Genomic DNA, 13,970 nt, shown 5'->3' with positions numbered 1-13,970 from the left:
GCACAGAGGAGAATTATGGGAAGAGGAAGGCTGAGTCAGGAGTCTCCAGCCAGACACAGAGGAAGCAAGATGACAAGGCAGAACTGAGAAAAGGTACCAAGCCATGTGGCTAAACATAAATAAGAATTATGGGTAATTTAAATGTAAGAGCTAGTCAATAGTTAGCCTGAGCTAATGGCCGAGCAGTTTTAATTAATATAAGCCTCTGTGTGTTTACTTGGGTCCAAGCTGCCTCAGGGCCATGGGAGCCAGGCAGGACCAGGAAAACTTCAGCGACACATCCCTCTTCCTACTTTCACACCATATATGTATATACATGCAGACATATGAAAGAAAATGAGATATGTGCGTTTCTGAATATGATTTTTTTGCTAATAAAATGATCTCCAGTTCCATCTATTCTTGCAAATGACAATTTTATTTTATTTTTATGATGGAATAAAACTCCATTTTGTCAGAGTCTAAGTATTTTTAAGCTACTCTCTTTGATTGGGTTCTTGCCAGAAATACATGATAACATATGAGATAAGCATATGTTTACTAACTTGGTTTAGCCTTTATGCAGTGCATATTGTATTTGAAAAAATGGGCACTGTAGGGCTGGAGAGGTGGCTCAGTGGTTAATAGCACTGGTTGCTCTTTCAGAGGTCCTGAGTTCAATTCCCAGCAACTACATGTTGGCTCAGAACCATCTACAATGGGATCTGATGCCCTCTTCTGTTGTACAGACCTACACGAATACAGAGTACTCATATACATAAATAAATAAATCCTTTAAAAATGAGCACTGTAAACACATACAATTTTAATTGTTAATTAAACAAAAGAGAACAGAAAATTGGCAGCCACGCTTATCATTGCCTTGTGTACTAACAACAAGTAGATTACCAGACTTCCAGGTTTTTTTTTTTGTTTTTTGTTTTTTGTTTTTTGAGACAAAGTTTCTCTGTGTAGCTTTGTGCCTTTCCTGGATCTCGCTCTGTAGATCAAGCTGGCCTCAAACTCACAGAGATCTGCCTGCTTCTGCCTCCCGAGTGCTGGGATTAAAGGCGTGCGCCACCACTGCCGGACCAGACTTTCAAGTTTTAATCATAATATGATTGATAGGCTTATTATCAGACTTTTATATGTTAATCCTATACTATCATTTATAATCTAAAATAATTTATAACATAAAACAGCAATAGGTAGTATATTCTAGGACATTTATAACTTCATAGCTCCCAATGTAGGAAAATCTACTAATTTCTTTAAGACTTCCTCTGTTGGTTTTCAGTTTTAGATGAGTACTTTTATTGAGCCCCACACTACCACCCTTTAGTCTCAGTACACTGATCTTTGTTTGCAACCAGAAACTTCTTGAGATTAGGCCAATGCTATGTGTCACTAATATTTCAAATGTAGGTGTCTCTTGAAGACCCCCAGGGGATTCCCAAACACTCAATGGATGAATCTCTTACTGTAATACATGACAGAGTACTTTCATTTGAGCTCAAGAAAGAGCAGTTTGCATGATCTCTACCTTGCTCAGGTAATTACTGTCAAGGCAAAAGATAAGGCCAAGTAATCACTTTGGAAATATGAAAGTTGCTACTGAGTTTTTTTTGAAGTGGTGCATGAGTGATGTGGAGTTGTCTCTTCAACTTCAAACAGCTCACACAGCTTTGCTTTCCTGCCTCTTAGTCCCAAAGCAGTAGAAACCATCCCAGCCCTTGTGTTCCAACAAATTGGAGCTCTTCTTGTACCTTTTAAGACTCGTTTACAGAGCTCCGAATTCCAGGAAGGCAAGGACCATGATGAATTCATCACTGGATCTCAGTGACAGCACAGATTTTACAGTCTCTTAAGAAGCACAACTGGATTCCTACTAACAGCAACATCTGACAGATAATACTGACCTATGTAGTTAATTTGTTGACTCAATGGACTTACAGGTACTGGGCATGCTGCATGCGTTCTAGTGAAAGTTTTGGTTAGAGATGGATTGGTTACATGCACACAGAGATAGCTGCTTCTAGAAAGTTAGTTAGCCCTTCTAATGTGTGTGTCATCTGAACAGCACCAGAAGAAGAATGGCTCTGAGTTCTCAAATAGACTTTCAGGCACTTAAGACTGGGAGCCTGCCCTTTACCTTCTTTATAATGATCTTTACATATGTGGAAAGGCAGAATAACTGTGGGCCTCTCAGACATCAAAATGCCTCAGGTAGATCTGGTACAGATAGCTGCCCTATTTTGATTACAAAGACCGGATTAGGTGAGGTTGATACTAATAGTGTTGATAAGGACAGAACAGTTCCTGGGTACCTCTTAGGCATTAAGGTAAGACATGTAATACCCTCTGCCCAACATTCCTAGGAGGAGAGAGTAAATGATGTTCCAAGAGTCTAAGCATCCTCTTGCCTGGGGCCACACACACATTGGAAGATCCAGAGATGAAACCAAACTATCCTAATCACCATGAATTGGCACAAAGCAAACTTAAGAGGTTGCACTTCAATAAAGTCAATTGGCAGCCTGGCACTTGAGAGTCAAAGGCAGGGGGATCTCTTGAGTTTGAAGCCAGCCTGTTCTGTACAGCAAGTCCCAAGATAGCCAGAGCTACATAGAGAGACCCTTTCTCAAATAATGAAACAGCAACAACAAAAAAGTCACAAACAAAACAAACACACAAACAGAAAATGAAGTCATCAGTCACGCCAACTGTAGAATGTCATTTAGCTTTCTTCAACAGGGTCTTATGTTCTCTAGGTTAACTTTGAACTTGCAATCTTCTGGCTTCCATCTTCTGAGTGCTGGAATTTTAATGCCATTATGGTGGCATGAAGTTATTTTCTACTTAATCCCTCTTTGCTTGTGACTTTAGTTATAAGTCAATTTTATGTATGAGTTTGATCGTCATTATTAGCTTGTTCTCATTTACTCATAAAAAATTACTCACAAAATAGTGATGATGGTAGATTTTCTACTTCTTGAATGATCTATGTAGAAAATGGTTTGTTACAAATTAAGATCTAATGTAATTGTAGTTTAGTGCGTTTCATTATTTGAAAGGACGCCTTGTGGATTGTGACTTGCTGATGAGAATGCTGATGAGGATGTTGATAACAACAAGCCAGCCATGCTTCTTAAGAGACATTAATGTGCTGTTATTAGCACCGACTTCAAAGTGTTGCGAGCAATAAGCAATCAATGAGACCTAATGGCCAGACACAACAAATCAACACCGAGATCTATAAAATGCTCATCTAATTATGTTAGGAGCTCCAAGAGAGAAGTACATATATTCCGACTCCAGCCAATTAATTATGCAGCTAGAGGTGTCTGTCTCTGCTGCAGGCTGCTCACCATCGTAAGTGTAGATGTTGATGTTGCGAGGTTCCGGGTAGAAGCATGAGCAGATCAGTGACAGCATGGACAGCTCCTTCATTTTCTCCTTGTAGGCTGAAAGAGAAGATTCAAGGTTAGAATGCTCCATTTTCTGAATTTCCTCTCAATGCCTCTCTAAATTTGAGCAATAATTACAGCCTTCTGCAAGAGGCAGGCTGCTTGGCTTGCTTTCCCAATGAACGAGGGATGTAAACAACTCTGATGCATATATTCATCCCTATAGAGGATGAGGAGTGCATATTATAGTAGGTTAGATAAAAAGTGAAAGTGACTTAGATTTAAAAAAAAAAAGAGGATTTGAGATCCAGCAGAAAGGCAGACAGTGAAAACAGTGAAAAAGGAAAGAGACGAAATTAGCAGAGACAGGCGCATTCTAATTAACGTATGTGTGAGTCTTCTTCACACCAGTTAAGATTCTCGGGGGTTCAGCCTGCCTCACCACTACTCATTTGGGGATAGTCATAGAAGTCAGCAGGAGAGTTGTTAAGCAGCTATGACCTCCAGGGAACTCTGTTGCTGTTTTCTCTTAATCCCCAAATGCATTTTCTTATCTCACCTTCCCTGCACTGAGATCTGATCAGGATCTCCCTCCCACCCAACACAGTCTGGGTACCAGCCTCACAGAGAAGCTGTGGATTAGACCGTGCTGGTCTCCCTCCTCCCCCCCCCCCCCTCCTCCTCTCCACTGCATATCCTCCTTTCTCCTCTAATACTCCTGCCCTGGTAGACCTGGTGAGCAGCATTTCATGGTTACCACCAGGACAAGTGTCTTCAGATGGCAGAATTGGAACAAGAGGATGGGACACTGTCACTTTTGGTGGTTATTTAATTAGTGATATTAATTAAAGAAAATGGCAGAAAAACGAGTGTTTTATACTGTATAAGTAGCTTGTGATAAGAAAATGGATGTCTATGGCCTCGAAAAGAAATCTGACATGTAACATCTGTGTGCTGGTGGGATCTTTTAATCATCACCTGGGACTTTTAATCATCTAAAGGACAGTGTCTAGACCTTAAGGGAAGAAGGAATTCCTGAAAGATGAATTTAGACATTATTGGCAGATACATCTTCTGTTGATGAGCAGGAAGCAGATCCGACAGATGTTTTACCATGTCTAACTCACAGACTGTGACCACATGGAGAGGTATGAATGTAACCTAGCACATAATAGTAAATGTACCTAAAACCACATGAGATTTCTCTTTTTCTGTAACTCAACTGTGTGATCCCCAAGCCTGACTCCTACAGATGACACATCACAGTCAAGAATGATAAACTAAGAAGTTTCTAAGAGATTTTTAAGTCTACAGTCCACCTACTCAACTACTCATTTTGTAAGTGAGGACACCGAGTCTCACAGAGGCCAAAGCCACATATGACTGATAAGATGGAGTCTCTGGATCAAAGGCAGTAGAACAATCTCTATCAGGGCTGCCAAGGAGTCATCCAGGCCTACATCTAGAATGACGTCCAGGGACCACAGGGATGTGTGTCTGAGACTAAGATCCCACCTCATACAAGGATCAACAGTCAGTTTCATACAGTTCCACTTAGCACGTCCAGATGACCTGCTGAAGGAAGGAATCTCTGCTAGCTTACTTCCTAAAAATGAAAACAGTTTATTCTGTGCCACAGACATTTTGACAATGCCCATTATGAGATACTTTATTACTTTTTTTTAGTTTTAGAAGGTTGAACCACACACCTTTGTCTTGTTTCTTTTTGATTAGTCACTTACAACTATCTAAGGTTTTCACATAGATATTCAGTGTGTATCTACCAGAGGATAGCATATTTGACATTCCATAAACTGACTGAAAACAGTATAGCCAGGCTTTGTATGCTAGGAGTGTTACCTTTTTTTTTTTTTTTTTTTGGTAAGTGAATACAGTATGGTACTCAAAACATTTTATAAAATGAAGTATACAGTTAGTCTTCCACGTTCTGTACCCATGAATTCAACCGACCTCATATTGAATATATTTGAAATAAAAATGGCTTCTGCAATGGCATGCACTAGCCATGAAATCAACCTTAGACTAGTACCATTCAAAGCTTCTTTGTGTGGAATACATATACAGATGTTTCTCTTACTCCTTAAACATACAGTATAATGGCCATTTACATAATGTCTACATTGTATTGGGTAATCAATAGATGGTTTAAGATATAGGACAGGACATGCATGAGTTCTAGACAAATACTATATCCTTTTAAATAAGGGACTTGAACATCTGCAAATTTTGTATTCCCAGGGGGCCCTGGAAGTAATTTCCATGTACACTGAAGGATGACTGTATATGCACATTATAGATTCAAATTTTACTAAGTAGTCTAAATACAAAACTAGAAACTAACCCATAAAGAAGTATCAAGTTGAAGCTACAAAAGAACATACATTTACACTAATCGCTCTTCATGTCTGTCATTAGTAACTTGGTAATGAACTTCAATAGTTCTCAGTAAGATCTCCCAGCTAGTGAAGAGAAGGGTGTACAGACTGCCTGTGGCTGACACATGGAGCCCTGTGTATAATGAACAATAATCTACACTAATAATGGAATGACTTTTACCCTCTGTCCCCAAGGCCAGAGGAGAACTTTAACTCCTAATTTGGTGATATTTAGACACGAGGCCTTTGAGGATCAGACAGTAAAGTCCAGGTCTTCATGAATGGCTCTTGTAAGGGCCGGAGAGGTGGATTCATCTCTTTCTGTTGTGAAAACTCAGAAAAGAAACATTGTCTGCACCTTGGAGTAGAACCCATACCAGATGCCCACCATTCTGCCGGCCAGCTCACAGACCTCCAGTCTCCAGAACTTTATTAAATCATATCTATTGTGTTGGCCAGAGCTAAAACCCTGACTGAAAGAAATATTGATTCTGTTATGTCCTTGGCGATCTGGGGAACAGGAGCTGACCCTCTGTGGGTGATTTCTTTAACAGCATCCTTACTCTTCAGTACATTAATATTTTAAAGACAAAGTCTCACTATGTAGCTTTGGACAGCCTGGAACGCACTGTGTAGAGTAGGCTGGCCTTGAACTCATAGGTCACCTGCCTCTGCCTCTGGGATTCAATGGCCAGTTTCAGTACTAATTTTATCAGTGGCTCTGGCTGCCCAGTGACAGTCACTGTGTAGATTTTCACGAATGTGGGTTCCCTGAATCCCAGGGAACTCCACAGAACAAGTTGCAGCCACAAGGTGAGTTCTGGCTGTCTCCTTGTGGTAAATATACACCTGATGTTGAAGGGCCCCTTCCACAGTGCCTCTGCCAGAACATTCTACCAGGTAGCACTGCCCCCTGAATTCTATTTGCTCACTCAAATTCTTCCCAAAGGTGGTCCTAATTCAGATCCCCTCTCCTAAGTACGCCCTCTCTTATGCTGTTTCTCATTATTCTCAGTGGTCTTATAATATCCCACTTACATACTGTCCAGGGTCTTTTGAGACTGTTTTTTTTAATATATAATTCTTGTTAGTTGAACTATACATCCTTTGAAGGTACACACTGTCTTACTCATCGACAAAACAATTTAGAGAACAGTTCTGGAGAGATCAGAAAGGGGTTGCTCAATAAATTATAGTTGTCTTGGTCTGTGACTTTAAATCAATTCCCATTAACAAGTACTTAGGTTCGCCATCTATGGGCAGAGGTTTCTGTGAAGCAGTCTAAAAGTACCCAAACACAGGAGAACACTGCTGTCTGAGTCAGGGAGGCAGGGCGTGGATGTAAAGCAGACCAAGACAGATGGAAATAGGAAAGATCACCCAGGTGCAGATGTGATGTAGAGAAGCTTTGAAGAACCTGCAGCCTGCTGAAGTGAAGTGGGGGATAAAGAAGGACTTTGTAGTCAGGATTTCCAAACTAGCTGATAAAAATATGGGCCACTCAGTTAAGGCTTAAACAAGACATTGCCCAGGATGGACTAAACATCACCTGGCTTTTTTTCCCCTGAAATTCCACTTTGAGTGTGTGTTAATCACCGAGGCAATGTTCCAGCCCTTTTGAGAGATTTTGAGAAGTGTATGAGGTGACAACGGGTCTGTTGGCCACAAGTCCTGGTTTGTCTCCACAGTTCCAGTTTATGTCCCCTGGTAATGGTCTCTTTCAGTGCTAAAAGCCTCCGGGTTAGATTTCAGTATCAGTTTAGAAGTAGAAAGCCACTAAACACATTGAAAGAAGTTATCCCCTCCCTTCCTTTCCTCCCTCCCTCCCTCCCTCCCTCCCTCCCTCCCTCCCTCCCTCCCTCCCTCCCTCCCTCCCTCCCCCCATTTCTTTATGTATTTGTTTTGTGTGAATGCCAGTGTGTGCACTGTGGTGGGCCTGTGTATGTCAGAAGACCACCTCTATCCATGGTTGGTCCTCATCCTTCACTTTGTTTGAGACAGGATTTCCTGTTCATTTTTTCACTAACTATGCCAGGCTCGCTGGCCTCCGAATTTCTGGGGACGCTCTGGTGTCAATCTCCTGTCTCCCCACAGGAGAACTGGGATTATAGATACGTGCTAGTGCCACGGTGTCTGGATTACAGGGGTTATGGGGATTTGAACTTAGGTCCTTGCACTTGCACAACAAACACTTTTACCTACTAAGCCGTCTCTCCCGGTCCCCTCCTCCACCCTTGCTTTTTAAGCAAGACTTCTTTATTGTTCTCATGCAGGAGACACACGAGGAAATAATGGAAGTTCAGGAGGTGATGTGGTGTGGCGTAGCTTAGGAAATGTGCAGTACAGAGGGAACAAAGAAGGACCCCACAACTTCATGAAAACATTGATAGGAAATAACTGAGTTTGGGACAAAGATCTACAATCTACAATCTTCAGAAGGAAGGGTACATAGGGATCAAGGGAGACTTTCCACCCAAAATGTAACTAAGCTAAAGCTCACAACTGAATGGGTTTGCTTGGAGAGGAATTGTGTGTGGGTTGATGTACTGAAATATAAATAATTCAAATGATTTTTAAAGCAACAACAAGGACTCCCCAGCAAATACAAAGTTCTATGAGAAGCACGCTTATGATTTCGCTATTGGGATTACATCCATTAAATTGACAATAACATTTTCTTTTCTTGAATTTTGGAGTCAATGTAGGTAAATACTTTTACCATACCTCAAGGCCAGGTAGAATTGAACACATCTTTGCAGAATGAGGGAGTTAATAGGTAATTCCATATATCCCTTTTCAGCGGTGGGTTGGTGGATTTAGCTATTGACTATTAATGTTTACAAATAAGTTCATTTGTCTAGTGAATTCATTTAAAGTTCAGCCCACACAAAGTATAATAATTATATAGTAATAGTCTCTTAGCCTAATGATGCATGAACGCTAATTGTACTTTTTCCATTCTTCCAAATGGCCACAATGAACCATGAGTAATGGTAACAGTTGCTCTTTGTTGAGCACAAACAATGAACGGAGGCATCGAAGACACTTTCCTGTTTAACCATTTTGGCAATGCCAAAAAAGGTCCGGTAAACAGTCCAGTTTATCAGCGAAGAGAGGTTCAGAGATGCGGGATAAGCTGTGAGTTCTGATGGATTCTAAAGGGCGATGCTTAGTTTTCATATTGGTCTGTCTGACTCTTTCCCGTCTTAAATGTTGCTTGGTGCTGTTCATCTCCCTCTCAATTGTTTTCCAGTTCTCTCTTTCTCCTCCCTCCCTCCCTCCCTCCCTCCCTCCCTCCCTCCCTCCCTCCCTCCCTCCCTCCCTCCCTCCATTCCTCCCTCCCTCCATTCCTCCCTCCCTTACCTGTCTGCCTCCTTCCCTCCCTCCCTCCCTCCCTCCCTCCCTCCCTCCCTCCCTCCCTCCCTCCCTCCCTCCCTCCCTCAGTCTTTCCCTCCCTCCCTCCCCCTCTTCCTCTGGTGCTGGTATTGAACTCAGAGCCTTGTGCGTGCTAGGCAAGTGCTTCACGGTGAGTTTCACACCCAGTCTCACTTTCCCAGCAGTTTGCTCAGGTGATTGGCTCTCATTTCCACTGTCTACCTGTTTCCAATGAGAAACTAATGAATAAAAGGCATAAACCTTTTCTCATCGGCATTTCCTCCCTTACTCCCCACACATAGGCCACTGATTACCCAGCTGGAAACAAGTCGGCCTCTGTACCCACGGAGGACTGGTTTGGGGATCCTCTGCAGACACCAGAATCTGTGGATTCTCAAGCCCTTTAAAGAAGGGGTGGAGTATTTGCCAACTACCTCCCTGATGATTTCTAAAATGTATTTTACTTTTGAGGTCATAATATCATCACAACATTTCTCTCTTCCCTGCAAACCCTCCCCCGATACCCATCCGTGCTCTTTTTCAATTCATGGCCTCTTTTTCACTAATTGTTATTGCACGCACATATGTATATACAGCCTGTATAATGTTATATGTATGTGCATTTTTGTATGGTTTAAACCATCTCTCAATTACTTGCATATCTAATAATCTAACAATTGTGATATGGTAGTAAATATTTGTTATGTGCTATGGCCCAGAGAATACTGATATGAAGTATTAGTGTACATGTATTTAATATAGAGACCTGTTTTTGAATGTTTTTAATTTGTAATTAACTCTATTGAAGCCAAGTCAGAGGGATGACTGAATATTTTTACAGAAAGACAATGCAGCACTTTTTGAAGTATGGTTTGTCTATGGGTAATAATTATTGGTATAGAAATAGCTGGAAACTCCAGTAACAATTTCACAAAAGAATACATGGATTTAGTAATCAGCTACAATTTTGTTTTAGATTAAAAAACAAATGGAGGTTATTTTACTTTAGAAAACACAACATGAGCATATAAAGATTTCTCCCATTCATCTAAACCTATATACCACAAACTCTAGGCTTTACTCATGCTTTCAAATACGTCTTAACTGTGTATGTGTCTTACTTTAAGTGGAAAATAATATACATAATTCATGATGTTATACTCCACTATTTTTTTAAAGACCCAAACAATTAGAAGTAAATGGCTTAAAAATTTTCAATTTTCCACTTCATTTGGCTTATGTGGGAGTAGCCATTAATGTGACATTTAATTCATATCATTTTGTTGTTATGTAATTTGGAATTGGCAGCATTATAGAAATTCCTTTTAGATATTCATCCTGCAAAATTTTATCTGAGTCCTTACTTTTGGCTAATATTCAATGAGAAAAAGGAATAATGTGTCTTAGATTTCCTGCTAACATATGAAAGATGGTATAGAAAGTTCTGGGAATGTCATGTGTTAACATGCTACTTTCATAGACAATATCTTCTTTAAAAACATTTCTTCTTAAAGCATGGTGCATATATAGTTAAGATGTATTAGAAAGCCTGAGTTGAGAGCTCAGAGTTTGTGATAAATGTCTAGAAGAATGAGAGAAATACTTATTTGTGTGGGCTTACGGGGGTGCTTGTCTGTGTCCGGGCAGACTGGCATTTCATTTCCTCCCTGTCATTTTATTGGTCTTGTGTGGTAAATTATTTTGCAATGATTTCAATCACTGCCCCACCAGATATATGAATATCCAGCATTTTATTTTTAATGATGGCTTGCCTTGTAAGAATTCAGTTCACAAAACCATAATACCTAGGGGTCATTTAATAAGAGCTCTAAGCATAACTTAGTAAGAACCTTTTCCTCTTCCTCTATCACATTACAGACAGAGAGGAAAGCATGATCTCCCTATTTTTAAGGGTGTTGAAGTGAGATCCAGAAAGGAAACTGAGCTTTAGGGAGAGCCAGAGATCAGAACCCAGAAGTCCCCCATCTCTACTCTTTGTTCCTGATGGCGGTAAGGGCACAGTTACTCAGCGGACTCCATGGCTGGCCCTGGCTCCAGGCTGGCTGAAGAGACAAGGGTCAGCCTGCACACTTCCGGGTTCTTTCCTTGTGCTTGTTCTGGGGGTGATCATGTCAGTCTAGAAGCAAGGGTCTCTTGGAAGTCCTAAACAGTCCATTTGGATTCAACCCAAATTTGGATTCCAGCTTCTTTAGGAAGCTCTCTGGGGACAAAGAACAAAACGAGATGCTACGGAATGTACAATCAAGGACTCTTGCACCGTGTTTTATAGCAACTGGATGTCCTGGTTTCTTTCTAATAGAAAGAACACAAATTCTTTGACTGAGACTTACTAATTTATATAAGTAGTTGACAAAACACTGCTTTTTAGAAGAATGATACTGTCACCTCCATGCAAAGAGTCTTTAGGTACTCAACTAGGGACCCAGGTTCCCCTTACAGTCTCTGCAGCTTGTTCAAATATTTACTTTATTTGTTTACTTTTTTCCCTTTGAGGTGGGGGTCTCACTTTGTAGGTCAGGCTGGCCTGAAATTCATTATGTAGATCAGGCTGGTCTCAGAGATCCTCCTGCCTCGGCCTCCAGAGTGCTGGGATTAAAGGTGAGCAGTGCCATGTTTGACTCAAGAGGACAGACAATGATAAAAACACTGCCCTCTGCTGGCTGTTTCTGAAAAGACTCGAGACTCGGCTCTAACTGTTACAAGCAGCCACACTCCTATTTCTGACAGCCTATTTCTTCCCCTTACTCAGGTCTTCTCATAGGTAGGAATCAGCCACCTGCTAGCAGTTTTCTTCGACTATTTTAAAATTCTTACATTTTGCACATTTCAGCTCCTGCTGCTTATTTTAACTAGATTGGGTCCAGACTGTGTTCAGCAGTTTGTGCTGTGGTCCCCTAAGTCAAGGTTGAATTATTTACTGTTCACTCAGATGTACCATTTCATTAAAGAATATGTGTTATCTGCTTATTTATTTTTAAGACAGAGTCTCATGTATCCTCAGGCATTCCTTGAACTCACTTTGCAGCCAAGGATGATCTTGAGCCTCTGCCCCTCTTGCCCCTGTCTTTCAAATGCCAGGATTATGGGCGTGCGCCACCATGTCTAGTTTATGTGGTATTGGGGCTCAGATCCAAAGCTTAGTTCAGGCTAAGCAAGGATGGTACCAACTGAGCTACACACCCAGGCCCTTATTTAAGAAGATTTAGAAGCTCCCTGCGTTGGGATGGGGCTTGAGGGGGCATCTACTCTGTAAGCCTGAGGATGCTAGCTAGTTCAGATCCCCAGTGTTTGCACTTGTAACTCTAACACTCAGAGGTGTGTGTGTGCCAGGGTGGGAGGGTGGGGCAAAGACAGCTGGATCCCTGAAGGCCATTCAGCCAGGCAGCCAAGCCCAGCTGACGAGCTTCAGACTCACTGAGAAACTCTGTCTCAGAAATAAATGTGGAAAGTAATCAAGGAAAGATCCTCGACACTGACCCCTGGTCTACACAAGCATGTCTGCCCATGTGCATACATACATACCTACATGCACAGGAGCACTAACTATTCTAACAGGTACATATACCACACTATCTCACGCACGCACAGAAACAGACTAGTATGAATTTGCTTAAGATACTTCTGACAGACAGCATTAATTTAAATTGGGAGCATTAAAATAGTTTTATCGATGAATATGTAACTGAAGATGTAACACTGAAAAAGAAAACCAAATAATCCCCAAATTTAAAGGCCAATTTTTAACATCTTAGAAAAACATTGATATGAGGTAATGTTTCTAGATATTTCTGCTGGGATGATGTAATGTTAATTAGTTTAGTGTAAAATTAGATTCTGTTCACATTCATTGTACCCATCTCTACCCCCAGGAATTATGGTCTCCAAAGCCAGAGAGCTTTTGAAAGACCTTATATTTTGACCAGCAAGGCCTTCCAGTTCTCTTTGCAGGTTAAAGCTCTCTTGTGTCTTTTAAGAGAGTCAAAGCAGTGTAACCCATCACTGGGGATTAAAAAAGCACCTCAAGCTCTTAAATTTCAATTCACTGGATTCTTGGCACCAGCAGTAGTGACAAGAGAAAGAAACGGGCTGAGCTGAATCAGTTCTTACCCACAGGGCAACAGAAGCAGTAAACGCTATCACTTGGGAACCTCACAGTTCTCTTGGCTCATTACAGCTCCTGCAGGGGTTCATGAAAACTTTGTACATGGGGGGAGAGTTGGCCCTTAAACCTCCCCCAATGAAAGACCTTAAGGTCCATGGAGGCTAAGCCACACTGTGACTTAAAGAAATCTTAGAAGCACTTTATTCTGCTTGTGTGCCAAGATTTTATCACCAAGCCTGATTGTGAGCACTGAAGGATCCATTCCACCTTAATCCCTAGATGCTGCTAGGAAGTAGTGACTGTGCTTGGATAAAGAGAGATGAGAATCCATGTAGAACACTGGGAAGATACAGTCAAATGAAGGAGGATTCTACAGCAGCTTGTATGGCAAGCTCTAGCAGTTGCATTCCGATTTATTTCCTCTGTCAGTTTGAACATTTCCTGAAAGTTCAATGCGTATTTCTAGAAGTGCTTGCACGTAAGTCTCTACTTGAACTGGTATGAAGTATCAATACATTTGACTGGCTTCATGTCACTGTTTCAGTTCTGAGTATATCTTTAAAAAATCTATGCCTTGAGATAGGCTTTCACAAAGATACCAAGGGAAAGACAGAGAAAAGTGTATCTGCTGAAGATAGACTAGCATTTATGTATTTTTTCCTTGATAAAAAATTCACTTTGTGATTTATT

At 41.1% G+C, this 13,970-nt stretch overlaps 1 protein-coding gene across 1 annotated transcript in view; it reads right to left on the bottom strand.

Annotated features, from left to right (window-relative positions):
- Positions 1–13,970, bottom strand: part of Stmn2 (stathmin 2) — a 52,985-nt gene that overhangs the window by 20,640 nt on the left and 18,375 nt on the right. Inside the window, exon 2 of the mRNA XM_006977889.4 lies at positions 3,348–3,443. Within this exon, the coding sequence (XP_006977951.1) occupies positions 3,348–3,443 (96 nt within the window). The remainder of the gene's footprint in view (positions 1–3,347; positions 3,444–13,970) is intronic.

The sequence above is a fragment of the Peromyscus maniculatus genome, chromosome 2, assembly GCF_049852395.1.
Source record: "Peromyscus maniculatus bairdii isolate BWxNUB_F1_BW_parent chromosome 2, HU_Pman_BW_mat_3.1, whole genome shotgun sequence".
NCBI classification, from domain to species: domain Eukaryota; kingdom Metazoa; phylum Chordata; class Mammalia; order Rodentia; family Cricetidae; genus Peromyscus; species Peromyscus maniculatus.
Note: the sequence above shows the minus strand (reverse complement) of the source record. Positions and strands in the feature narration are given on the sequence as shown.